The following is a 27,346-nucleotide window of genomic DNA, read 5'->3' as shown; positions in this document are numbered from 1 at the left end:
AGGGCGTCAGGCGGGATGTAAGAAACACGTCTGATAAAACTTAAGTTTCTTTCGATAACAAGATACTAAGATGCCTTTAAATGAACGGGTCGGACTTCCCTGGCAGTCCAGTGGTTACAACTCCACACGGGTTCGATCCCTGGTCGGGGAACTGAGATCCCGCACGCCGCGTGGCGTGGCAAGAAATAAAAAGAAAAGGTAAATGAACAGGTAGTATCATCACAGCACTTATTCAAAGTGAGGTTCTGGAACACGACTCCGGTGGGCACAGTTCTGAGAGGCCCTGAAGCAAAAGCCCTTTACGACCAGTGCAGCTGGCCCGGGTTGCGAGGGTGCAGGCTCCCCCCACCCCCCGAGGGCAGCCCCCCAGACAGCCACCCACGTGGGGAGGAAGGCACCACGTGGCAGAACCATTTATCACTGAAGCAGAGGTACCGTCTTCTGCTGGTCTCTCTTGCTGAATCTGAGGCAGCAGACACTGTCGTCGGAGACGCTAAGAGCAACCGCACACTATCCGGCCGACGTCAGCCGAGAGGAAGCGGCAAGGCGAGCCCACTGCCTCGTTCCTGCAGCATTTGCCGAGCCCTGGCCGTGTGCCATGAGTCGTGGGTATGGCTGTCCCCACGGAGCCTGGAGCCGGAGACATAGGTAATATCCCACTTAAGCGTTTACTAACGTAAAAGAACACACCGACGTGTACGATGTCGCCAACACGGAAGGAGGTGATGTTGTCCAGCCCAGGAACTCCCGGCAGGCACGGGGAGCCCACGTGTGCTAAACCTCTCACGTTTGGTTAATCCGCGTGTCTTCACTGTATTTATAGTTTGCGTTTCAGTGGATCAGTTAGCTATGTAACTCCCGTCAGTTCAAGGAAATTCGTGTATTATGAGATCTGTGACCGCCCACATGGAACAGGTGTATTTAGCAGATACCACGTGATACCTAGAAAGGAAAGCATGTGACCCAGGCCGTCCGTGTGGGACGTGATCCTGTGACAAGGCGGCAGGCTGGACACAGGTTGGGAGGGTCCCAAGTGTGGTGGCCACTCCCCTGACGTGGGACCAGGACCCTGACATCCAGGGCCGAGCGTCCCAGGACAGAACTGAAAGGCACCGTGACGCCAGGAAGAGAATTTTAGTGTTTCCAGAGTCCTCAGCACTTTCCCAGCACGCATGACTCAAACGTTTATTACAGAAGGGAAACCTGCAGTGTTTGAAGAGCCTTTGTCACTGGTGCTTTGGTGTCTGTTGATAAACAACTCCACAGAACACCTTTCTCCACATGACTTTAAATCTCAAGAATGAAACAGTGCCACAGACCTCATGATTCTTACAGGCCCGTCCGAGTTCCATAAGCTCTCTGAACAGAACTCTTGCATGTCAGAACCCATGAAGCCTCGAAGGACGTGTTACAATTGTTGAAGTTTCTATTAAAGCCTCTTAGAACCCCAGTCTTACAGGTAGAGGACGGGGCAGCGGGGCCTGGGAGAGATCAGGTGACTTCCCTGGCCCTGCACCTCGTGACGGGCTGACCCCGCCCAGACTGGGTCTCCAGGCCCCAGGCCTGATGGGTCACATTTTTGGACGCCAAACCAACTACACATTTTAGGCACACTTTCTGGAAATCTGAGTGAATTCTTCTCTCCTGTGAAATTACCCCGATTTATCTGTCTCACGAACGGGGTTGCGGGCTGGGCAACAAGCACACCTGTGGCGTGAAGATCGTTCCCAGTACGAGGTGGGGTCCACACGGCGATTCTGGACAGCGTCCCCCCGACAGGGGAGCACCAGGAGGCCGGGCAACGGGACGCGGACACACACGTCCACCTGCACATGACATGGTTTCTGGTGTGGGGTTTTTGGGACAACAATGTGTATTTTACCTCCCAAATGTGACAACCGTATGAGGGCAGGTGGTTGAACAGTACTCATGTCACAGACGGCTGAAAGGAGAGAATGCTGATGTTTAAATCTATAATTAAACATGAAACATAATTTTTCATGGAAAAATGTCCTTTTAAATACAGTTTTTTTAAAAGCATACTTTATGAAGCTTCTTAGAAAGTTCAGCTGACATTATTAGAAGTAAAGCAGACCTACTGACTTGCAGGCAATTTAAAAGAACACTTTTCTGGAATCACGATGACACCATCGCTGTGCAAACTGCAGCAGCGCATTAACCTGTAAAATGATTCCCAGATGAACATCCAGCGAAAAGTGAAATGAAAATAGAGCTGATAAATCTAGACACTTGATGATTCAAAAAATATAAATCTTAACCCTGGCACCAAGTTTAAAACCGTCAGCATCCACGACGATCGTCTTCTTTAGGGCACGTTTCCAGCAGCCTGACTTGTACTGTTTCTCAGGGGTGGTTACGGACAATTCAGCGAGTGCGGTGAGCACAGCCTCGCTTTGGGTCATGATCAACAGCGACCCTGCAGCCTGCAGACAGGCCCCAGCTCCTCCGTAAATGCGGAAATCATGCAGAGGTCTCTTACAGCAACAGCTAGGGCCCCGTCTCTGGGCGCCCCAGCAGCGAGCTCAGAGGGTCTCCGTGCGGTGTCCAGTCAGCGGTGTCTTCTCTAAGCAGCAGGAGAGGGTCTCCAGTCTCACGACTGGTCAGGAGGACTTCCAAAATGGGCGACAGGCATAGCTGACCAGTGTCTCCTGCAGGACAGTTCCCTTTTCACCTTAATCCATCTCGATTTTCTGCCTAGAGAGGGCTGCCTTTACCACTTGTGACCACTGGCCGTGCATATTCTACGAAATCATCTATAAGAACAGGCCATGCTCCTGAAGGAAAGCAAACAGATTTTTTTAAAAAATCAACGATTTAGAGCAATATTTTTATATTCAAAGCATTTTTTCACAATCCAACTTTTATATTTCAAGAACTCAAATGATTTTAACTTTCTATAGCCTGTGCTCCACTTAAAGAATTGGCTAAAGTGACCCTCTTCTGCTCTAGCCAGACCAGGGTTGGCAAGTGCAGGTGTGCTTGTGTGGACCCGGCCCTGTGAGGACCGCCCACCCTTGACCCCGCCGGGAACGTGCACGGTCACCTCCTGGCCGGGCAGAGGGAGCTGACGGTGGGCGGGGCCGGGGGGGGTGGGCATCCTTCCCTAACGGGGCAGCGCCCACAGCTCAGAAGGCAGGCAAACGCTCCCCGAGTCCTGAAATGTTTGGGGTGGGGGCCTCAGCAGGCGTGATCGTGCTCAGGTGAGTGAATGGAGGCTGCAATCTTCCGTGAGCCTCGGCGGTGCGATGGAAGAGCCGCTGCAGCCACACGCGGGGCAGCGGGCCCCAGTGACTGTCCTGCTTGAGGTCTGCCTCAGGGCCTCTGCACATCCACTCTGAAATGCTTTCGCTCAGACAACTGTCTTCCTGACTTGAACTAGATATGAAGCTGTATTTTCTTCTGTGCGATTTACAAGACATAATAAACTGACTACCGGTCACTGTGCTCACCAACCCCGTCTCCGGACGGGGTCGGGCCAGGAGTCAGCAGGTGCCGTCCGCCCCGGGGCCTGCGCTGCCGTCACTGACCCGTGGTCCGGGGGCAGAGACGTGTGCGCCCGCATCAGTGCCTCTGGCCATCGCCTGAAGTCCGACTACTTCTCGTACCTTCTTCATCATAGCTGGACATGTCATCTGCAATCATGTTTCCAAAATCTAGCAGAAGGTTCCAAGTGTTCCTTGGGATTGATCTCTTGCGATGCTCCTAATACACAAGAGAAAAAAACCACCAGACTTACGATACAGACTTAGCTCTCAGGTGTTCTACTGGCCTGGTAATCTCAGAACAGAATTTGATAAGGAATAAGTACCGGAACAATATTGTCAAAAGTTAAAATAATAATAACGCTTTGGGTAAACGTTAAGAGTTACATAATGCCAATGTGCAGATGTAGAAAGCAGACTTATTTAAACACAAATTAAAATAAAACTTTAAAAATACAAAAATTATAAACTTTTATTTCAAATCGAGAGGCAGCACTTTTTAATCTCTTCACCTAACCCCCAAACCAATTCAGAAACAGTGCAGGCAAGTAGTATTTTGATACATTTATTTTCCTAAATACCAGGGAGTTCTTTGCAGTGGGATGGGACACTTTTCTGGACATGTCTCTGCTCCTCGGTACTTCAGGTGCAGCAAACACGTGCAGGATACCTGCCCGCAGCTGAAGGGGCAGCCCCGGCCCCGGCCCGGCCTCCCCTTTATCTCCCAGAGGCTCCCAGCTCCTAAGGCAGCAGGTGCCGCTGTGGGCCCGTCTGCACACGTCACACGCACACAATTCACAGACGGCTCGCAAGCTCGTCTCGCACCTCAGAACACGCGCGTAACCGGCACAGCACGCGTGCTCTTCTGCACCTGCCGTCCCGCGGGAGCCCCGTGTCCCTCCGCTGCGTGGCATTCTGGGGTCCTTCCCCGGGCTGGGCCTTCCCACACAGCCCCCGCCCCGCCACCCAGTGGGAGGGCTGCTCCTCGCGTGCAGGGGGGGCCTGAGCAGGACAGCACGGCCACCTCCGGAGGTCAGGGCGGCCCGCACCCTGCACCGCCCCGCAGCCGCAGCCGAGACCCCGCCCCGAAGGACCCGCCCCCCCCGGGGCCAGCTGAGCCCTCCACACCTCCCGAGCGATGCACAAGACGTTCAGGAGTCCCAGCCCGTGAACACAGCTGGGGGGGCCCAGTGGTGCACAGTCCAGAGGAGGCGGCCTCGGAGCAGCCGGGTCAGAGCCCCCGGGTGCCGCTTTCAGCTGGTGGCAGAGCGTGGCCGCGGGTCGGCTCCTTGGTGACCTCTGCGCGAGACCCTGGCTCCACAGTGCCCGCGGACAAGCCATCAGTTAGTACGGGACGGCCACCGCACCCACTGACCCCTCACGCGGGGCCCCCGCAAGCAGGGAGACACTTACCAACAAGAAGATGTTCCAAAGATCTAAAAACTTAAGGCTTCCGGATAATACCAAATTCCAATATGCGAAGGCCACTTCTAAGTCTGGCAAGAAAAGAGAAAGAGCAGTTAGTGAACCCCAGTTTCTTCTTCCGCTGCACAGTGATTACTTCTCAGCACGCTGGTATTCACTCACTCAGTAACGATCAGCCGTCTTACCTCGGAGTGCCATGAGGGCTAATGCTCACAGAAGTGTTCCTGAAGTCGTGTGTGATCTAATTTTGTAACTCTGGGGAAATGTCTTTTAAAAAGGATTTGTTGGGAATTCCCTGGCGGTCCAGTGGTTAGGACTTGACACTTTCACTGCGGTGGCCCAGGTTCAATCCCTAGTCAGAGAACTAAGATCCTGCAAGCCACGCAGCACAGCCAAAAAAAAAAAAAAAGGATTTGTGTACTATGTTATTTGGACATGTAAATAAGTATCCCCTAATTAAACCATTTCAAAGACTCTCATTTTCTTACGTATTGGGCTTTCTTGAAAGCTGAACCGACCTGGATACCATTAACACAGATCATTTATTTTTAAAAAATAGCTCAATGCACTTTCTAAGTGATGAACTACAAGTTAAAAACTCATTTAGAAAGGAAGGGACACAGTGCTTTCCAAATAGACCTGCCTTGCCACTTAAGAACTAAAACAGAATCTGATTCAAAAGTCGATCATATAAATACTATAAAGACTTGGAACTTCTTGGGACTTCCCTGGTGGCGCAGTGGTTAAGAATCCACCTGCCAATGCAGGGGACACGGGTTCGAGCCCTGGTCCGGGAAGATCCCACATGCCTCAGAGCAACTAAGCCTGCGAGCCACACTGCTGAGCCTGTGCTCTAGAGTCCACGAGCCACAACTACTGAGCCTGCGTGCCACAACTACTGAAGCCCGCGTGCCTGGAGCCTGTGCTCCACAACAAGAGAAGCCACCCGATGAGAAGCCCACGTATCACAACGAAGAGTAGCCCCTGCTCGCCGCAACTAGAGAAAGCCCGTGCGCAGCAATGAAGACCCAACGCAGCCAAAAATAAATAAATACATTTATTAAAAAAAAAACAACAAGCTTTTAAAAAAAAGACTTGGAATTTCTTAAAGTCAAGACAAATAAGCATGTTTATTTGGTCACTAGTCAAAGTCAACGTCCTCATTTTTCATTTTTCCTTGGCTGGAAGGTAGCGACGATTTCACAACTTCTCTACAAACCGACGCTGTGGGGATCGATCATAAGACGGTGTCTTAACGCAACACGAACGCCGTTTCGGGGCTGCAGCAGAGGATGCTCCCCGACCCACCGTGTTTGGAACACAGACTCATTCTCTGCTCACTGCAAGGTTAGCGCTGATTTCTTCCTACGTGACTGATACACAAGTACATCAAGGGGCTGAGAAGGTTACGTCCTAAAGCTGACGACCTTGAACCATGTCGCCTAGCGCTCATCACTTTCAGATGATCAAACAGTCATGCTGCAATAATGCTTACGTGTGCACACCAGTTAGATTAATGCGAAAAGCTGATGAATAAACATTTAAGGTAACAAATTCCTTTAAATGCAAAATACTCAACTAATCACTTTTCAGATTTTTACCTAAATCTGGTTTGGTCCCACCTGGACAAAAACTATTAAAGCTGGAGCTCTGACCTGAGATTTCCAGGGTCCATCGCTAACGCTGGATGAGCAGAAGAAATATATGAGTAGCAGCCAACTTTAAATAAAGTGCCTCTGTTCCCTATGTGTTTAAAGTGAGTGAGATGTTCTCAGCCTGAAATAACCTGGAGTCTTGATCAGAAAGAAAGCAACGGTCAGAAAATTTCAGGAGCTGGTAGAAGGGAAGGCTGGCTGGACCTTACCTATGGGGCCCTCGGCATTTACGCCTAGACGATTAGTCCCGTCCTGCTAAGTCTACATCCTTATCACTTAGGAAATCTATACTCAACGCATCTTTTTTTAAAAATTAATTAATTAATTTATTTATTTACTTTTGGCTGTGTTGGGTCTTCGTTTCTGTGCGAGGGCTTTCTCCAGTTGCGGCGAGCGGGGGCCACTCTTCATCGCGGTGTGCGGGCCTCTCACTATCGCGGCCTCTCTTGTTGCGGAGCACAGGCTCCAGACGCGCAGGCTCAGTAGTTGTGGCTCACTGGCTTAGTTGCTCCGTGGCATGTGGGATCTTCCCAGACCAGGGCTCGAACCCGTGTCCCCTGCATTGGCAGGCAGATTCTTAACCACTGCGCCACCCTCAACGCATCTTAATGATGAAAAGTGTCACATTGAGAAATGGAGGTAAACCTGGGGAAGAAAGAAAAATAAGTTTTTTGGCAGACATTAAATCTAGTTACTTTTAGGTTCGTTTGGTCCTCGAAACCCTTCTTATAAAGTTCCCGATTTGTATGTTTGCAAACCACACAACTAAAGTAGAAGTGTGCATTTTCAGAGACCTAGCATCACTTACATAAACACGCTGAGTGCTGTCCTGATGGACTTGGCCATTTGCAAAATAACAACAAAACTCAAAATTATAGAACTTGAGAGCTGAAATCAAGAATAAAAGCTACTCCAGTGACCATAAAAGGAATCTTCATAGCACCTATTTTCTTTCCAATAACCTCTGAAAAATCCTACCTCCTGAGTAAGAAAATGTTTAGAAGTTACTCCTACTTAAAATTTTTATCTGTGATATTCCCTTTAGAATTAGATCATAAAGATGTTCCTTCTGTCTGCCTGCTAATGCAGGGGACACGGGTTCGAGCCCTGGTCTGGGAAGATCCCACATGCCGCTGAGCAACTGGGCCCGTGAGCCACAATTACTGAGCCTGCACGTCTGGAGCCTGTGCTCCGCAACAAGAGAGGCCACGATAGTGAGAGGCCCATGCACCACGATGAAGAGTGGCCCCCACTTGCCGCAACTAGAGAAAGCCCTCACAGAAACGAAGACCCAACACAGCCAAAAATAAATAAATAAATAAATTTTAAAAAAGATGTTCCTTCTGTCAAAAAAGGGTCTTTGGGCTGATGTAAAAATTAGCTAATAATCATGAAACTTTACTTCCTCAAAAATTATGATTTTTCAAAGCCAACTGATTCCAGACTCTAGCCAGTATAAAACCATGCTAAGCTTCTTACATCAAAACATGGAGTCAAGGAGCTTTAATTATCTCCTCTTTTAGCCTATCAGTTAAGCACAGGCTAAGGAATCATCACACACAAAACAATACAGCACATGTACATCTTCACACACACATAAGCAGACACACAAACCTGAAGGAAAGGAAGGGTTCATCTGTGGGTTTTTTGTTTTTGATTACCCCTTTCCACTGCTGTCCATACTTTTTCTAGGAATTATAGGAACACTTGTATCAATCTCTTTAATTTATATTTAACCCTTCAGAGGACAGACCATGTAATATACTTTGGAAATTGTAAAATCAATTGTTCCATCTGGGGTTCGCAGCCATAAAATTACTCATCTTACTTTATTTTTTAAAAAAGCCCTAAAAAAACCTTATAAATGTTCAGGTATCTAATCATTTTCCTGTAGAGGCTATTATTTTCTTTAATACAATTTTATATTCCTCCAATTAGTCTCACGAAGCAAAGAAAAAATCAGTAACTGTTCTAATTCTCTAGTGAATGATTTTTTTAAATAAATTTAATTTAAAAATTTATTTATTTATTTTTGGCTGCATTGGGTCTTCGTTGCTGCATGCAGGCTTTTCTCTAGTTGCGGTGAGTGGGGACTAATCTTTGCTGCGGAGCACGGGCTCTAGGTGCGTGGGCTTCAGTAGTTGTGGTGCGTGGGCTCAGTAGTTGTGGCTCGCGGGCTCTAGAGCGCAGGCTCAGTAGTTGTGGCGCATGGGCTTAGTTGCTCCATGGCATGTGGGATCTTCCTGGACCAGGGCTCGAACCCATGTCCTCTGCATTGGCAGGCAGATTCTTAACCAGTGCGCCACCAGGGAAGTGCCTAGTGAATGATTTTTGATAAACATGTTATTTAAGTGTCTATAGGCATAAAAATAAATAAGACAATGATTTTTTTCTCAGTAAAGGAATTACAGGATAACTATAAATTTCACCTTTTGTGCTGCCTGATGCTACAGCAGATCTATTTAAAATAGAGGCTAACATACTAGGCTCCGTATTGCAAAAGTGTTTCAAAATACTCCGTACCCTCATACTGTATTTCTTTGAAATTATTCATGCAGAAAGTAAGTTTTTAAACTTTAAATTAGGTAATTAATTTAGACTGTCACGCAGCACTCCACTGTATTCATATTTTATAACTTCTATGTGCTACTGATGGTAAATGTTTTGGCTGTTTCTTGTTTTCCGGTCACAAAGAACGTTGCTAAAAGGTTTCTGTACACGGATCCTGGCATACAAGTGAATGTGTTGAGGCAGACACCCACCCACGATTTCATGAGTCTCGTTAAACAGTTCTCCAAGCTGACTGCCCACCAGCGCTGTTCTGGAGCTGTCCTGGAAGAGTGAGTTGTGTATTCTAATTTGCACACTGCCATGAATGAGGCTGAGCGCCTGCTTGTGTTTTCACTGGCTATATGGAACGTATCTTTCGTGAAGGGCTTTGTCAAGTCTCTTGCCCATTCTCAATTAGGTTATCTTTTTCTTGTTGTTCTGTGGGAATTCTCTAGGTATCAGGGACACAGGCCTTTGTCAGTTGAGTATCTCGTGGCCCCCACCCCTCTCGTGGATGCCTCTTCACTTCTCGATGCTGTTTCTTGGTCAGAAGTTCTTATTTTAGCATAGTACACGCTACAGTCTTCTCTACAGTGATTTTTCATGCGTTTTACAACCTGCCCTACTGCATGGCCATGAGGATATTCTCCTCCATTATTTTCTAAAGGTTTCTGCCTTCAGCCTTTCACACTGAGATCTACAACCCACTTGAACTGACTTTCATGTATGGTGTGAGGCAGAGATCAGGATGCGTTTTTTTCCATACGACTAGATAATTCTCCCAGGACCATTTACTGAAAAGCTGTCCCTTCTCCACTTCTCCAAAGGGCCACCTTTCCCATAAATCAAGTGTTCCTGTAAACATGGATTTGTTTCTGGGCTCTCCATTCTGCTCCACTGGCCTATTCATCTAATCTGGCCCCCAATGCCGTGTACTCGTAACTACTGTAGCTTGAAAAGTCCCATGTTATGCACTGAGATAATATCCACCCCCTCACTTTTCTGTTACGGTGATAAATTGCATTGATCAACTTTGTAATGTTAAAAAAATCTTGCATTCCTGGACTACAGCAGACTTTGTCATGACAAATTATCCTGGTTTTTTGGTTGATTTGTTTTGGGGGCTTAATTTATTTTGCTGAAAATTTGTTTAGGATTTTTGGATCTTATGTTCATCATATGCATCTTTTGACTCTTATGACTGAGAGTGGCCTGTAATTTTCCACTCTCAAAATGTCCTCTCTAGGTCTTATTATCTAGGTTGTGCTGGCCTCAGAACATATTGCGGAGTGTTCCTTCCTGTACTGTTCTCTGGCAGAGGTGGTGTGAAATTGGTGCTATTCTCTTTATTAAAAGCTTGGCAGGATGTACCAGTGAACCAGTTCTGGCCAAGAGTTTTCTCTTTGAAAAGATTTTAAATTATGGGTTCAGATTCTGTAAGAGTTATGGAACTATTTCTTCATGTGCCCATTTCAGTAAGTTGTCATTTTTGAAAGAACTTCTCTGTTTCACTCAGGTTTTCAAATGTACTAACATAAAGTTGTTCATAATACTCTCGTCCTTTAATCTGTAGGGTCTATAGTGATGTCCCCCTTTCATTCTATATTGGTTATTTGTTATTCATTGCTTTGTAAGTGTTCACATAACAAGCTTTCGGCTTTACAAATCCTTTCTACTTACAACTTTTTTTTTTTTAATTTATTTGATTGATTTATTTTTGGCTGTGTTGGGTCTTCGTTTCTGTGCGAGGGCTTTCTCCAGTTGCGGCGAGCGGGGGCCACTCTTCATCGCGGTGCGCGGGCCTCTCACTATCGCAGCCTCTCTTGCTGCGGAGCACAGGCTCCAGACGCGCAGGCTCAGTAGTTGTGGCTCACTGGCTTAGTTGCTCCGCAGCATGTGGGATCTTCCCAGACCAGGGCTCGCACACCGTGTCCCCTGCATTAGCAGGCAGATTCTCAACCACTGTGCCACCAGGGAAGCCCTAAAAGCATCTTTTGATAAGCAGAAGTTTTTAACTTTGATGGAGTCCAATTTATCAATTTTTTCCTTATGGCTAGTGCATTTTATGTCTTCCCTGAAAAAGTGTTGCTTAACCCAAGGTTACAAAGATGATGATAGTCTCTTCATGTTTCGTCTAAAACTTTATGGTTGTCAGTATCTTGTACAGGTGTACAATCTAGCTCCAATTAATTTTTATATATGATATGAAAGAGGGACTGAGGTTAAATTTTTTCACCTTTACCCAGTTGTTTCAGCATCATTTGTTGAAAAGGCTCTTTTTTCCCCCACTGAAATAATAAAAGCCGACTAACAACCTTGCAGTAGATGAACAAAGTAGGAAGACTTTACTAATTCATTTCAAGACTTACTCTAAGGCTACAGCAATTAAGAATATGTGATGTTGGGTTAAAGACAGATAAAAAGACCCATGGAATTCAACAGAGAAGATCCACACAGACAGTTTTTTGTTTTTAAAAAGATGTCAAGGTATTTCATAAAGTTTATTCAGTTTACGTAAGAATCCTCCAGCCCCCAAAGAAAGGATGAAGAATTAACTGTTAAAGGCAGGTATTCCAACCGCAGTCAGGAGTTAACAGCCAGGAAAACGTGAAGAAGTCATAACAGAGCAGACGCCAAAGCCAAAGTATTTTTAGAGGTTAGTGCTATTTAGACTAGAAGCAAAGTCCTTCACATCTCTGAAAACATAGGTTATCTCCACAATATAGTTCACTAATACATTCACAATACTTTTAATATTTTGAAAAATAGTTTCACCTTTAACTGCTCCCTGAGGTGTAGAGAGAGAGCAGTCCACCAACCACCATTAACCTGTAAGCTAAAGTTATGTTCTGTATACTCCAGATAAGAGGGCGTGAGATTATCTAAAACATTTTGGGAAGATTCACTTTCAAAATCTTTAAAATATATTTTTTAAGTTATGATACTTCATAGGATAATAGGAATTTAAACATTTTACTTGTATAGCATATTTCTAGACAATGTCTAAGAAATGCCATTAATTGTCTCTATAAGAAGCACTTGTTTCCAAAATGGCCCATTTTGGGGGAGATTTTAACAGGTGGGACAACTTGTAGTCCAATGCCAATGGAACGCTTCTTTACGAGGTCTTTCCTACTCTAAAACTACTGGTAACTCATCTAGGCTTTCCTAGGTGAAAAGAATGCCAAACACATATGCTGTTACAAATTGTTACAATGATACCTTTTGTTTGGTTGGTTTTATTCGACTACCAGGAATGTGGTAATATATTAGAAATAAAGTCTCATAGAGTTTAACATCACAACAGACACACGGGTTTAGTGAAAACAAGCACGCTGTCCGCCCAGCCTTAGAACATGTTTACCTAAGGCTTTTGAGCTCCTTCAGGAGCTAAAAATAAGTGAGTTTAAGTTGTCAACACTGAGATATCAGAGTAGCAGCAAGTCAGCAAGTCAGCTTTTACACACCTCCTGAAACAGTTCAATAAGCTTAGTGATTAGAAGGTGTTTATGTGCTTTCCTTTACCTCTCCGACTCATCCAGCAAGTAAGAAACATGTTAAGGTATGAATGAAGCTTTTATCCCAACCCTGTAGGTAGAACAGAGAGGTGTTACAAGCAAAAAGACAGAATGACATTTTATTAACGCTTAATACAGCAACACAACAAATTATACATGGAGCACACAGTATTATGAAATAAATTAAATGGCTGAAAACAAACAAACAAAAACACCTGGATATTTACTGTCAATTCAAAACTGGAAGGAAAAAAATTAAAAAGGAGAAAGTGTTACAAAAGAAATTAATCTGAATAAAAACACTGAACAAAACTTTAACTGGAATTTAAAAGAAAACCAAAAGTTTAATAGTACAAATGCATAAGAAATTTGTAAAATATTCAAAGGACATAAATTGATATGAAGTTTACAGGTTGCTGAAACATAATTAATGTTGAAAGTATTTTCCTTTCTGAAAAAGTTTAAACTGAGACCAATTTACTTACCCAAGCTCTGCCATGCCATCTACAAATTCCTTTTTGCTAAATTCACATAGAGTCGTGGCCCTGAATTTCCAGCTATACCCAAAACGGTGACACTGGCAGGATCTACGCTTAAATCATCACAAAACTTTTGAATTCCATCAATTCCAATTTTATTTTCATCTTGTGGGTCTATAGTTAAAATTAAGGGAAAAAGAAGTTAAAAATTTGGGTATTTTGAAAAGCATTACTAAAATGGGTGGTAAGAATCATACCTCGACTACATAGTTCTGGCAAGTGTGTTTCAAATTCATCAATCAATGCACTGCAATTTTCTACCATATGTGAAAGAAATAGCAACAAATAATGATTTATCCAGAAAATACTCTTTATTTTTAAAATCTAGGTTCCTGGGTATTTAGGGGGGAAAAAATCATTGAAACTTCTTTGAAGACTTCATCATTAAGAAAAAATTAATTAATCTCCCTAAAGTAACATAAAATTTCAAGTTTACAGAATTTTACCTTGCCCAAAGGCAAACTGCTACGAAAAACACTGTAAAGTATTCAAAATATTTTAAGTTTTTACCACCACCTTGTCAAAGCAAAAGAAAGATGTTTTTCTTTTAAAAGTGATTTCATTTGCTATAGTGCTAATACTACTGCACAATACTTATTTTTCAGTCATTTAGTTTATGCACCCACATTTAACAGCTTAGAAATTCAGGCTTCCCTCCCCCGTCCCCCGGCAATTTCTAGTTTAGAAATAAAATTAAGGAACTTAGCATTTCTCCATGGGAAAATCAAACCGTGAAATCCATTAAAAGAATCAGCAAGGCCTCACCAAGCGAGGCCCTGTGACCTCAGCCCGTGTCTCCTGACCGGCATCACAATGACAGCCCACCTGCTGCCGCAGAAGCTGCGAGAAGCAGGCCTGCGGCACCTTCCTGCAAAGGAAGGTTAAGTGCAGCAAACTCTTCTTCCATCACACAAGATCGAACTCTTAAGTGCTCAACGCCACATTTATATATACATATGTTGTTACCAAAGAAGAACTGCTGACCTACCTTAAATGAGCAAAATCACACAGACCCTTCCAACTCTACACTCCTGTGTCCGTGAGAACCTGCCGCTGTGGGCTCATAGGTCAGAGATTCCCACACACCTCCTGACTCAGGCCTGTGCTCCGAACACGACAGACTTTCAGGATAACAGAAAAATGGGTCTACGATGCCCTCACCTAATAACCGTCCTGATAAACTTCATATACAGTAATTTTGAATGCTTTAAAGTAGTTTGGAAGCACTCATTCATTTGTATACATTGTGTAACAACGGTTGTTCTATTTGTCAATAGTCTTTGAACTATACATCTATTTTTAGGGCCCAAAATGATTGTACCATATGTCTACTTTAAATGACTAGAATTGCATGAATAAAATTAAATGATAAGGGATGAAGCTTAAAGATAATTTTCACATAAAAATATTTTTCCAAAGGCAGCTGCACATATCTGAATAACTTTTAAAATCTGCATAGCATATGACTTACAAAATTAGCTCAGTAATTAACTTAGCCAAAAAAATTTAAAGCACACTGAAAACAATGTTCATTTTTGGAGAACTACAACAAGTACAAATCTGTTTTTTAAACCACAGAACATGTTTCTGAACCAAGATTATTTTTTTAAAAAAAAGGAATGCAATTTTCAATTGATTTTTTTGGATCTAAATAGATTATACACAGTATTTTCAAAAGTAAAAAATGAAAATAATAAATAAACAAGAACTTAAAGCCAAGGGAGTTACTCTGTTTGTGTTAATACTTGTTTAAATGAGGGATTTTATTTTTTAAGTTTTGGAAAGATAAGATTAACCTTAGAAACTGCTAGAAAAACAAAAAAAATCAGCTCTTGAATCATTGCCGCCTCTCCCATTACAGCATAGACTTGACATTTGATGTGGAATTTAAAGCCTGCTGAGCAGTCTGGATCTAAACAGACTTATCATGCAGACTTATTTTTGCAGCATGACTGTATTTTGATAGGGAAAGCTCCATTCTAAGTGCCAATTTCAATAAAAATAACAACTGTCCCCAACTGACAACACAAAGGTTTTTTTGCCAAGAGTTTTTTCAGAAGCTTCTGCAGCTGGAGCTGTTCCAGGGCTCCAACACCAGCACACGGCGTCCTGTACCCTCACGTCAGAATTACTCTTACGATTTGGTATTGTTCTGAAATGGCCTTCTCACCACGTATTCCTGCCTATGTGGAAGTGCTGGGGAAAAGCACTGTCTTCACGAGTGTAGCCACCTGGCCGGGACACCAGGCCTCCGGGCAGTGACCGCCCGCAGCTTACCGGGGGCACACGAGCCTCCGCCCGGGCCACGCGCAGGAGGGCTCGCTGCTCGTCAGTCCTCAGACCCCACGCGTCTCGTCCCAGCCCAGCCTCGCGCCATCAGCAGCCACGGTCCCACTTAGACTGACTGAATTGTGCAGCTGAACATCTGCACGGGGAGGAATGCACGTCGGGGGCCCTGGGACGCAGCACGGAGACTCCAGAACAGCCACCCTGCTCCCTGGAGACTGACGCAGTCGCCACTGCGCCCCCTACCTTTGTACCTGTTATACAGCGGCTCCAGCTTCTTCCTGACGGCGGAGGTTCTCGTGGAGTCCTTGTGGAACGAGGCCGGGTTCTGGAAGAAGCTGTCCGTGGCGTGTCCAGTTTCCACTCACTTTGGGCTAAGCAGTGGATGGCAGTTCTCTCACCAGCCTGAGTGAATGCCATGAGCTGGTGGACCTTGTCCTTCTGAGATGATTTAAGCTTATGCTGTGGGAAGCAAAAGAAGCAGGAAAGCCAATGAGGCCAGTCCAGAGAGCTGTTTCAGCTCTATCACTAACGCCTATATTGTAACTGGACTTAATTTTTCCTTGGGTGACTGGACTTCACTTCAGAATTACAGGAAGACAAAGCCTTGTTCTTCATCAGTTAAAAAGACTGCACAGCCTTCTGAAAATTCAAATGACAGCATCTACACAGTAATAAATATACAAAGTCTAATCTCCCCCAAATCAGAAGAATCCATGTTTTATACAGCATACATTTTGATCTCTATCTGGTTCACTTTGCATGAAGTAGGATGTTAATTTTTTTCTAAGTCTCAGTGAAATCCCTCTTTATAATGCGTAGGTACCCTCTGATGAAATGCGGCTAACCCGAGGCCTGACCGCATCGCCACAGCCCACCTGTGGGTCCTCCTTGGCTTCAATTAATTTCAGGCCCTAACGACCAGGAGGAGGACCTCATGGTTGGAAACATGATTATTTTAAGTTTTTCTCCGTTTAAAATTAGCAGAACAACACTGATGAAAACACACATAACAAAGAATTGTGTGAAAAATAACTGATAGAAGTTCCAAAAGCAGGCACAAAAAGCCTGTTATGATTAAATGAAGATGATACTAATAATGAGAATGCCTGTGTACATGAGACAGAAATAAGATGGAAAAATAGGGCAGAGGCTGTCGGTAGGTAGTAAATAACAAAACTGCCATGTAACAGTACTATATATAGTATATAATGAAACCAAATAGCATTTTAATGTTTCCAGGTATTGAACGGTTAAGGTTTTATTTATCTAAGGTAGCCTGATGAAAACAACAGCAGAAATGACAGTCATTCACTAATTTCTGTAAATCAAAACAGACTCTGTAATCTACTGGGTGCTAATACTTTAAAAGACACTTTACACAATAATATGATAAGGGGAACAGTTTTACTTAAAATGATTTATACTCACTCTTGTTCAAAAAAAGATGAGTTTATAGAAGCACACAGAATAAATGATAACTTACAGAAATGTGTAACTGGAAAACAAGATGTAGATGAGGAAATCAAGAAGAGGAAATAAGGAAAATAAGAAAGCCAGAGATAAGACACAGACACGCATACCACATATGAATTGAAAGTGAGCTGAAAATTAGGCTCTGAGCTTCTCAGTTGCCAACGTAAAGAAGAGAAGAGGATTAGTTAGGAAAATCTGTTTTCATAAGATTTAAAGACCCACCAGTGGCCCCAAAGTGGCCCAGCTCCTCCTGGCGCTGAAACTGGAAGGCAGTGGAGACATGAAATGTCCCCTTTGTGCCAGACCAGCTCCGCGCCAAATGCCACCAGGAAGCAGCAGAGCAGGCTTGCAAAGCGTTTTGCTGAGGCCTCCCTCGGTGCCTGCTGGTGCCAGGAGAGCAGAGGGCGACTGAGCGGGGTTACGCCACTGCCGTCTACACACACTGCTCTCCCAGTGTGGCCGGGGACCCCGGGGGCCCAAGACGTCTCAGGCGTTCCGCGGTCACAAAGGTATCTCCAAATGCCTCCAAGCCGCTACCCACCTTTCTCACTCTCGCTGGTGTGTAGCAGAGGCTTCCAGAGGCTGCCTGACTGGTGACCTCACAACAGACTGAACACAGAAGACTGGAGAACCTAACTTTGATTAAAGATGCTTGCACAAATGTAATGGGAATATATAACGGGTTTACTGTTGTCATTTTTGAACACAGATATTTTTAAACTTTCCATTGTAATTTCTAATATGGTAAATACCAATGGCTACAATCCCAATAATTTTTTAAAGTGTATAGGGGGCCTGGGACTTAGAAGTTTGAGAAACACTGATCTAAGTAACCCAGGGAATTAATATTTTGGCTACTTAGAACAATGACTGTTGATCATTTGGGGCCCTGGGGCCCTTTTGGAATCTGATGATAGCATGGATCCTTTCTCCCGGAAAACGTATGTGGTACACAGGTGGGCATATGGTTTGGCACAGAAATTCCGGGTTTTCACGGACCTTTTAGGACCATCCTGGCTTCTCAGAGGCTGGGGGAAGGTGGAACTCGGGCTAAGAACCCCGGAGCTAGGGCAGGAGGTGCTAGTCTCTGCCGCAGTGAGAGTACCAAGCAGAGAGGCGGGCGAACCGTGCCCCACACGCTGCATTTACAAACCCTCAGCTACCCTGCGACTGCAGCCTACAGCCCGGGTTCCGGGGGCACACGTAGAGTGCATGTTCTCTACATTATTTCCTGAAAGTGAGCCTCTGAGAAAAACCAACGAGTTCAAGGTTCTATTCTCTGGGAAGATTAAATTTAACTCAGTGCGGTCAGGTTCCAAATGCTTTGACAGTAAACTGACGAAAGACAATGCTGGCATCTTTGATGACACCGATGGCTTCCCCAGGGGAGGTGGGCAAAGCCAAGGCTTACCGCAGACACCTTAAGACAGTGACAGGTGTTCGACCCCAAGATGGTGCACCGTTCAGAAGAACCATGACATGTTTACCATGGAAACTGCCATCAGTGCTAGATTTTAACATTCTGTCAGGCTTGTAAACGCAGAATTCGGTACTTACATACAATGAAATTCAGCCATAAAAAATCATGAAGTACTGATATATGCTACGATATGGGTGGGCCTCGAAAACATTATGCTGAGCAAAGGAAGTCAGACACAAACGGTCACACACCGTGAGATTCCATTCGCGTGAAACGTGCAGCGCAGGCAAGTCCTGAGACGGAGGGCGGGCGGTGTGGCCAGGGGCTGGGGGAGGGAGGCGTGGGAGGGACTGCTGACAGGTGTGGGCCTTCCTTCGGGGGATGAAAATGTTCTGGAACTAGACACAGGCAGCGGTAGCACAACGCGGTGAAGGTCCTACGCACCACTGGACCGTACACTTCGAAACGGTTAACTTTATGTGATGTGATTTCACCTCAGAAAAATCCACCCTAGCGTCCTGAGCCTCTCCCAGATGAGCCAACAGAGCAACGTTTGCTCAGGTGACAACCATGCAGCCAGCAGATCCCCGCCAAGGAGGTGCTGCCCAGCACGAGGTCCCATCTCGAGGTCCTTCTCCTGACGGTAGCCTCCCGCAGCCCCTCCTAAACCGTGACCCGGCGGCTCTGTGACAGCATAAAGGAGGACGCTTTCCGGGAAGCCCAGGCGGAGAGGGGCAGGGGCAGCACGTGGCCCAGGCCACCCAGGGCGGTCTGAACTGTCACCGCGTGAGTTACAAAGCAGGGAGAAGTGCACATAGAGAATCAGTCTATTCCCGGTGGTAGGATCTGTCTATTCCAAGACAGATCCTGCCACCTGGAACCGCACAGCGGCACGAAGGTGCCGGTTCTGAATCAGCAACAGCGGCCGCGGGTCCAAGCCGAGCCCAGGGCAGGTCTCTGGCCAGGGTGAAAGGGGAGGGGACGGTCAACAAAGTTCCAGTGATTCAGTGTTACCCCTACAGTGATTAAAACAATAACCAACAGCTAAATCTAAAGACTATATGTGCTTCCTGCCCAAAAGGGACGAAGAGATTCAAGTTGCAATTTGTAAAAAAAAGGGACCTGGCATAAAGCTTTCTAAAAAAAAAAAAAAAGCCTCATAAACTAAATATTTACCAGAGAAAGAAAGCTCTGGGTCTACTTAGGACTAAATCCATCTAAAATTAATAAAGGTCCATAACCTGGAAGGGCCACAGCCTGCCCTTCAAGCTCTGATGGCCTTCACTAAGGCTCACCACGCCAAGGAAATTAAAGTATTAACGGCAGCTTTTAAGGGAAGTGGGAGGGCTTTTTCTACATTTCTTTGTTTTACCCTGTTAAAATGTACAAAATTCTTGAAATAAAAATCTGGACAATCCAGGAAAAACATCAGATAAATTCTCTACCTCTGGAAAAAGTCTCAAACATTTAAATTGTGACCTTGTAAAAAATCACTCATGTGATCTGGGCACCAAAACTGACCACATACAAAATGAAAATGTTATCCTTAAAATGCCCTTCCAGAGACACTGAATACAACAAAATCTCCTCTTAGGGTCAACTTACAAGGGGCCGCCAGGGCAACCACACTGACCCAGTTCGTGGCTTCAATTCAGTCGCCTTGACGGTTTCAGGTACAGCAGGCGGGGGTGGTGCATGCAGTCACACCCAAGTGCCCCCTTTCACTCTCCTTCCTCTCCAACCTCTTCAGCAAGTCAGGCTCCTGCCCACCCAGCCCCTTCCCCTTAAGAGCTGGAGCTGTGGTCTCGCCGGCCAAGGCGGGCGCACTCGGCCGGGCAGTGCAGCTGCTGCCCCGGGGCCGGCACGAGCCTCCGGGCTGCACTGCTGACCGCCCGCTCCTGGTTTCTGGGACGGCTTTCTCGGGCCCTCATGTTTCTCTGACCGGCGCTTCTCCATCTCCTTCTTGGCTGCTCTCCCCACCCAGAAGGTTTGTTCTCATGCCTCCCCTCTTCCTGGCACGTTCCTCCTGGACCATCTCTCTCCGGCCTTTAAGCCCCTCCCCAGTCTCCCACTACCACGAGGACAAAGGCTGCCATTCCTCCCTGTGACCAGCTGAGTGCCCCATCACAGCCTCCCGCCGCGGCTGCTCCCTGGCTCTCTGGGCTCCGCGGGGCCCTCTTCCCATTCCTGTCCCTCCCACCCGCAGCGCCGCGCACATCTGGCTGCCCCACGCCCCACTCATTCTCGAGAGTTCAGCTCAGCTCACACCGTGCTGCCGCGGCCAAGCCTTCACTGGCTGGGCATCTGACACCACACACCCCACCCTGCGGGTTCCTGGAACCGGTGCCTCTCCCTGGCACTTATTCCAGCTGCAATAACGTAGCTGCGTGTTCAGTGCCCGTCTCTCCTGCTGGGATATCGGCTCCATCAGTACCAAACCCACGTCTGCCTTGCTCAGCGTCGAAGCCCTGGCACCTTGCACACCACCTCGCTTGCACGCAGAAGCCACTGCATTTACAGAATGAACACTGAAACCCTTCAACTACCATGGTTTCCACGACGTTTCAAAGCAACTGTACGTTTCCAGAAAGCCCGCCCTCTCCTGGGCTCCAGATCTACGTCTCTAACCAACCAGACGATCCCGCTATCTCCCCCTCCTTACTGCATCATCTTTCCGCACAAACCTGCGCTTCCTTCTACAATCCCTATTTTGGTCAACACCATGACCGTCTGCTCAGACGCCCCAGCCAGGGTCTGCAGAGCCCTTCCTCTCCTTTTCCTCCTTTTCTGAACGGCTCTGCAAAATTCCCCACCCTTCCCTCCTCTCATGCCCCTTGTTCCTACCGACAGTCTCCGTTCAAATCTTCGCCTCTTCTTGCCGAGCTATTACTACCGCTTCCTAGCTGGCCTCCCCTACCCGCAGTCCTGACTCTCTCCCATCCAAGTCCTGTCCTCGGGACAAAAGGCGATCGCTTCGCACACACCCCTCCTTCTCAAACACCTTCCAGGCTCCCGCTCTCTCCTGGGAGACTCTGCTCTCCTCGGCGGGGAACGCGAGGCCCTGCTCGGGAGCCCTGCCATTCTCGACCCTGAAGTCCACGTTCCGGCCGCTCTGAACCACCGGCAAGGCTCAGGCGCGATCCGGTCCACCGCATCTCCCGGCAGGACGCCCGCCTGCCCGCAACGTCCTTCCTCCGGGGTCACCCGGCTGCTCGCGCTCCCGAGGAGGCAATGCTCGGAGTCCCCGGCCCGCTCTGTGCCTCCGTCTCGTCAGGCAGCACCGCCGCACTTGGGTCACCGGTCCGGTCCCACCTGCGTGCTCCCCGCCGCGCCTGAGGACTCCGCGCCCGGCCCCGGGCCCCGACCGCCAGCCCCCGACCCACGACCTCCGACCCCAACCCTCGGCCCCAGCAGCGCCTCGCCGGCCCCCAGCCCCGGATGCCCAAGAGCGGCCGAGAGGAAGGCGAGCCGCGGGCCACCTACCATTCTCCCCGCGCTCCCCAGCTTGTCGCCGGCCCCGGCCGTCTGCGCAGGCGCCCCGGCCCGGCCGCGCCATCCCCGTCCCCGTCCTCAGCCCCCGGGACACCCGCCCAGGGAGGCAGCGACAGGTCAGGCCAGGCCGGCGGGACTCCAATTCCCGGCGTGCACTGCGCCGCCCGGGGCCGCTGGGATGCAGGCCCGGCTGCGCCTCCGACTCCCGGCGTGCACCGCGCCGCCCTGGGGTAGACAGAACCCACACCCCCTCCTCCTTAAAGGGGCCGTGACTCCCTCTCGGCCGCGTCGGCTAAGAGGGCGTTCGAGAGAGCACTGCGGGCCTCCTGGGCCCTCCCCGTGCCCGACCCCGTCCCCGTCCTCGTCCCCGCCCCGGGGGCGGCCCCGCCGCCTGGGAAGGGATGCGGATAAGCGGCGTCCCGGTCCTCCCCTCTGGAAAGCCGGGCCCAGGACGCGGCGCGGCCGGAACGTCCGGGTGAGCGTTCGGCGCGGGGCCCCGGGTCCGGCCTGAAGTGGGGCCCTCAGGGCTTCCCTCTCCTCCCCTCCCGTCCCCGGGGGTCTCCCCTTCCGGTGGGTGTCAGTTCTTCCCCTCCCCGGGGTCTGGTCTCCCTTCCCCCTCCCGGGTCTCCCCTCCCCTCGGGGTTTCTCCTCCCAAGGTCTCCTCTTCCTGGGGGTCCCTTCTCCCCCTCCCCGGGAGTCTGGTCTCCCCTCCCCCTCCCGGGTCTCCCCTCCCCGGGGGTCTCCCCTTCCCGAGGATGTCTTCTCCCCCTCCCTGGGGGGAGGGGTGTCTGGTCTCTCCTTCCCCTCCCTAGAGGTCTCCCCTCCTCCTTCCCAGGGGTCTCTCCCCCTTCTCCCGAGGTTCCACCCCCTCGGCCTCACTCAGCCCCAGCCCGCTCCCTCCTCCTCCGGGCTTTGCGCCGAGAGCGGTGCTGTACCTGAGCGCCCTTTTCCAGACCCCGCACCTGGCGGCGGCCCCGGGGTTGCGGGAAGCGCGTGATGGGGGCGCGGGCGGGAGCTGGCGAGGCTTCGGACCCTGCGGACCACTCGGTTGGACCGTCTACACTCTCCCGGCGCCTAATCCTCGGGTCAGATCTGCGGAGGAGCCGCCGCTCCACGAGCCCCTGGGGGTCCCGGCTCTGCGCGCCGCTCCCCGGTTCCCGTCGGACCTCACCCGTGGTCCCCGTTCACGCTCTCGTCCAGGTGTCAGGCGGCCCCGCCGGGTCCCCTGAAAAGGACGCACGACGTGAGCCCCGAGTTTCCGCGTGATTCGGGGACAGCCCCTCATCCAGCTCCGGGGAGCCGCTCCGAGGAGGGGGGCCTCGTGGAGGGTCGCTGCCTGTCACGGGGACAGGTATCCCCGTGAATGACTCTAGCGCTTGCCTAAGGGTGGGAAGATGCAAGGATCCGGTCTGTAAATGTTGTTCCTAAAGTGTAACCGTCGAAGGGCCTGTTTTCCCAAAGCGCCAGGCCTCATCCCGTCTTGGGTCTGCGCTCCCCTCGGGCTGCGCTGTGGGCGCCCGGCGCCCCAAGGCCGGGGGAACCGGATGGTGAATAACGTTACTGAGTTCACAGCCTTTTTATACGTTTTTCTGATCATTTTTCCGGCCAGAGCGTCTTACTGCCTTACTGGTCCCAAACTTCTTTTATAATATAAATTTTTGAAAAGATAGTGTCTCAGTGATTGGATTATTAACGGAATACTGGGTTTTTGTACAGTTTAATTAACATTAAATACTTTAAAACTTTTTACTGTCCTTAAGAATTTTCTTCTTTCCTTCCTCTCCCCCTTTTTTAACTCGTTCTCCAATTTTACTGATTAGAAGTGAGCCGTAAATTGTATTATAAGTGCTTATAAGTGGTTATAAGTGCTTTATCTTTTAAGAAATAGACTTTACATCATCTAACTTGTTAAAGTGTAAAATAGGCTTTTCAAGTAAAAATCCTCCACAGATTACATTGAGGTAGATTGCTTCCACGGGAGGTTTCTTTGCTTCCTTGGATCTTCCCACAAGCTCCCCGCTTTGTTGCCCGTTTTGTGCCTGGCCTGGAAGTTCTGGTGGCATCAGGAAGAGATACTACAGACAACCCTCCTGCTTTCCTTTTTCCAGAGGCCCTGCACCCGCTAACCCTGATCCTGCCCCATCCAAGCGGCTCGCTCTGGAGTTCCTGCCCGGAGCTCCCATACCAGGTCAGCTCCCTCCCCCCTTTAGGGTCTGGGTTCAGCTGGGTAGACGGCCGGCCCCTAGGGTGGGCTGTCCCGGGAGCTGGGTCCCACCTGGTCCTGATGGCCTCTGCCCACAGACAGAGCCTGCTGTCAATAAACCAGACTGACTTTCAGCAGTTGGATCTGGTAAATCTGAGGTGGTGGGTCTGGAAGGTCCTGAGGAAGAGAGATGGAGGGGCCTCTGGCTACACGTGTGCAGGAGGCTGGGGGGCAGGACTGCCAGGTTCTCGCATTTTATTTTAGCCCAGTGTGTAAAGTGGAAACACAGGGGCGCTGCCTCCCGGCCCCCCAGTCTCCAGAGGGCCTCCAGCAATGGTCTAGGGCTCTGTGGTCCAGCAGCGGGTGTCCCAGGAGAGTGCTGCACGCCCTGCAGTCTCGACAGAACTCGGAGTGGAGGCGGGAGAGAAATCTTCACCTGGTGACTTTGCTCTGAAAAAACCTGGTCATGGACTTTTTCAGAGTGGAGGCGAGAGAGAAATCTTCACCTGGTGACTTTGCTCTGAAAACACCTGGTCGTGGACTTTTTTTTTTTTTTAATTTTATTTATTTATTTTCGGCTGTGTTGAGTCTTCGCTGCTGTGTTGCTGTGCACGAGCTTTCTCTAGTTGCGGCGAGCAGGGGCTACTCTTGGTTGTGGTGCGCGGGCTTCTCATTGCGGTGGCTTCTCTTGCTGTGGAGCACGGGCTCTAGGCTCCCGGGCTTCAGTAGTTGTGGCTCATGGGCTTAGTTGCTCCACAGCATGTGGGATCTTCCTGGGTCAGGGCTCAAACCTGTGTCCCCTGCATTGGCAGGCAGATTCTTAACCACTGTGCCACCAGGGAAGCCCCAGATCTTGGACTTTTTATGTAAAATTATTGGAAGTTTCTTTGTTTTTGAGTAGGCTTAATAATGAACCCATATGCCTTTTTATTCTGAATCATTTATTACAAATTTTTTTTCTTAATCAAATAATCTCATCGATTTTAAAGTTTGTTTTGGGATTCCTGTTCTGCCTTTAAAAAAACAAGCCAAACCTGCTAGAAATTTGGCAAAGTTGGGGAGATATATTTTAATTAATATTGGAATATGTATAAATAGGAAGTTTTAGGAGGGAGGGTTTGTGCTCCAAGTATTGGTTTTTGCTATCACACTAAATGAAAAGTAACCTTGGGTTTCACTTTAGTTGAGTCATCCTGCAAACCTTTGGTTTTAGGGCGTTTCCTACTTTAAAATAATAAAATGTCACAGGCATGTTTGCCATGCTCTGCAGTGTAAATGGTGCACATTACACACAATAGGGGTGTAGTGGGAAACAGGAAGAACTTATATAGAGTTTTTAAAACTTTATTTTGAGATGATTATAGAGTCACATGAAGTTTTAAAAAATAATACAGAGAAATCCTATAGAATATACATAGAAAATCCTCAAGATGCCACCAGAAGACTACTAGAACTTACCAATGAATTTGGTAAGGTTGCAGGATACAAAATTAATGCACAGAAATCTCTGGCATTCCTATACACTAACAATGAAAAATCAGAAAGAGAAATTAAGGAAACAATTCCATTTACCATTGCAACAAAAAGAATAAAATACCTAGGAATAAGACTGCCTACGGAGATGAAAGACTTGTACTCAGAAAATTATAAAACACTGATGAAAGAAATCAAAGATGACTTAAACAGATGGAGAAATATACAGTCATTATTGTGAAAATGATTATGCTACCCAAAGCAATCTACAGTTTCAATGCAATCCCTATCAAATTACCAATGGCATTCTTTATAGAATTACAACAAAAAATTTTACAATTTGTATGGAAACACAAAAGACCCCAAATAGCCAAATCAATCTTGAGAAAAAAATGGAGCTGGAGGAATCAGGCTCGCTGACTTCAGACTATACTACAAAGTTACAGTAATCATGACAGTGTGGTATTGGCACAAAAACAGAAATATAGATCAATGGTACAGGATAGAAAGCCTGGAGATAAACCCACGCACATATGGTCACCTAATCAATGACAAAGGAGGCAAGAATATACAATGGAGAAAGACAGCCTCTCCAATAAGTGGTGCTGGGAAAACTGGACAGCTACCTGTGAAAGAATGAAATTAGAACACTACCTAACACCATACAGAAAAATAAACTCAAAATGGATTAAACTTAAAATGGATTAAAGACCTAAATGTTAAGACCGGACACTATAAAACTCTTAGAGGAAAACATAGGAAAAACACTCTTTGACATAAACCACAGCAAGATCTTTTTTGACCCACCTTCTAGAGTAATGAAAATAAAAACAAGAATAAACAAATGGGACCTAATGAAACTTAAAAGCTTTTGCACAGCAAACCATAAACAAGATGGAAAGACAACCCTCAGAATGGGAGAAAATATTTGCAAATGAAGCAACGAACAAAGGATTAATCTCCAAAATATACAGAGAGCTCATGGAGCTCAATATCAAAAAAACAAACAACCCAATTAAAAAATGGGCAGAAGACCTAAATAGACATTTCACCAAAGAAGACATACAAATGGCCAGGAGGCACATGAAAAGATGCTCAACATCACTAATCATTAGAGAAATGCAAATCAAAACTACAATGAGGTATCACCTCACACTGGTCAGAATGGCCATCATCAAAAAATCTACAAACAATAAATGCTTTAGAGGGTATGGAGAAAAAGGAACCCTCTTGCACTGTTGGTGGGAATGTAAATTGTTACAGCCACTATGGAGAACAGTATGGAGGTTCCTTAAAAAACTAAAAATAGAACTACCATATGACCCAGCAATCCCACTATGGGCATATACCCTGAGAAAACCATAATTCAAAAAGAGTCATGTACCACAATGTTCATTGCAGCTCTATTTACAATAGCCAGGACATGGAAGCAACCTAAGTGTCCATCATCGGATGAATGGATAAAGAAGGTGTGGCACATATATACAATGGAATATTACTCAGCCATAAAAAGGAACGAAATTGGGTCATTTTTAGAGATGTGGATGGACCTAGAGTCTGTCATACAGAGTGAAGTAAGCCAGAAAGAGAAAAACAAATATCGTATATTAATGCATATATGTGGAATCTAGTAAAATGGTACAGATGAACCTATTTGCAGGGCAGGAATAGAGATGTAGACGTAGAGAACGGACATGTGGACACAGCGGGGGAAGGGGAGGGTGGGATGAATTGGGAGATTAGGTTTGACATAAATACACTACCATGTATGAAATAGATAGCTAGTGGGAACCTGCTATAACGCAC

The 27,346-nt window shown here is 47.2% G+C and overlaps 2 protein-coding genes across 12 annotated transcripts in view; one reads left to right on the top strand and one right to left on the bottom strand.

Moving 5' to 3' along the window:
- Nucleotides 1-1,959: 1,959 nt before the first annotated feature.
- DCUN1D2 (defective in cullin neddylation 1 domain containing 2) lies at nt 1,960-22,009 on the bottom strand. 5 transcript variants are annotated; one of them, XM_007196745.3, is made up of 5 exons: nt 21,856-22,009; nt 15,731-15,938; nt 4,917-4,999; nt 3,627-3,723; nt 1,960-2,795 (listed from the first exon to the last, which is right to left on the bottom strand). In XM_007196745.3, the coding sequence occupies exons 1-5, from the start codon at nt 21,856-21,858 to the stop codon at nt 2,716-2,718; spliced, it is 471 nt and encodes a 156-aa protein (XP_007196807.2). In that variant the 5' UTR covers nt 21,859-22,009; the 3' UTR covers nt 1,960-2,715. The 5 variants fall into 5 exon arrangements, 4 of the variants coding, with proteins under 4 accessions (XP_007196807.2, XP_057388811.1, XP_057388810.1 ...); XM_057532828.1 differs by lacking the exon at nt 21,856-22,009 and adding an exon at nt 21,357-21,432; XM_057532827.1 differs by lacking the exon at nt 21,856-22,009 and adding an exon at nt 16,355-16,864.
- Nucleotides 22,010-22,131: 122 nt separating this feature from the next.
- TMCO3 (transmembrane and coiled-coil domains 3) overlaps nt 22,132-27,346 on the top strand; it is a 31,401-nt gene continuing 26,186 nt past the window's right edge. For 3 of the 7 annotated variants that reach the window (XM_057532820.1, XM_057532819.1, XM_028162523.2), the window contains exons 1-2: nt 22,132-22,339; nt 23,973-24,052. The gene's annotated coding sequence lies outside the window, so the exon portion shown is untranslated. Of the gene's footprint in view, nt 22,435-23,064; nt 23,216-23,972; nt 24,053-27,346 lie in introns of all 7 variants that reach the window. The other 4 variants (XM_007196747.3, XM_057532817.1, XM_057532818.1 and 1 more) reach the window with 4 other exon arrangements.

The sequence above is a fragment of the Balaenoptera acutorostrata genome, chromosome 18 (assembly GCF_949987535.1).
Source record: "Balaenoptera acutorostrata chromosome 18, mBalAcu1.1, whole genome shotgun sequence".
Lineage (NCBI taxonomy): Eukaryota > Metazoa > Chordata > Mammalia > Artiodactyla > Balaenopteridae > Balaenoptera > Balaenoptera acutorostrata.
The sequence above is the reverse complement of the archived record's forward strand: the minus strand, read 5'-3'. Positions and strand labels throughout refer to the sequence as shown.

Coding starts and splice junctions, on each gene's coding strand:
- DCUN1D2 (XM_007196745.3), bottom strand. Junction 5,000..15,730: donor CTGGAGCCGCTGTATAACAG/GTACAAAGGTAG, acceptor TTTTCTTGCCAG/ACTTAGAAGTGGCCTTCGCA. Junction 2,796..3,626: donor GTCCAGCTATGATGAAGAAG/GTACGAGAAGTA, acceptor GCTTTCCTTCAG/GAGCATGGCCTGTTCTTATA.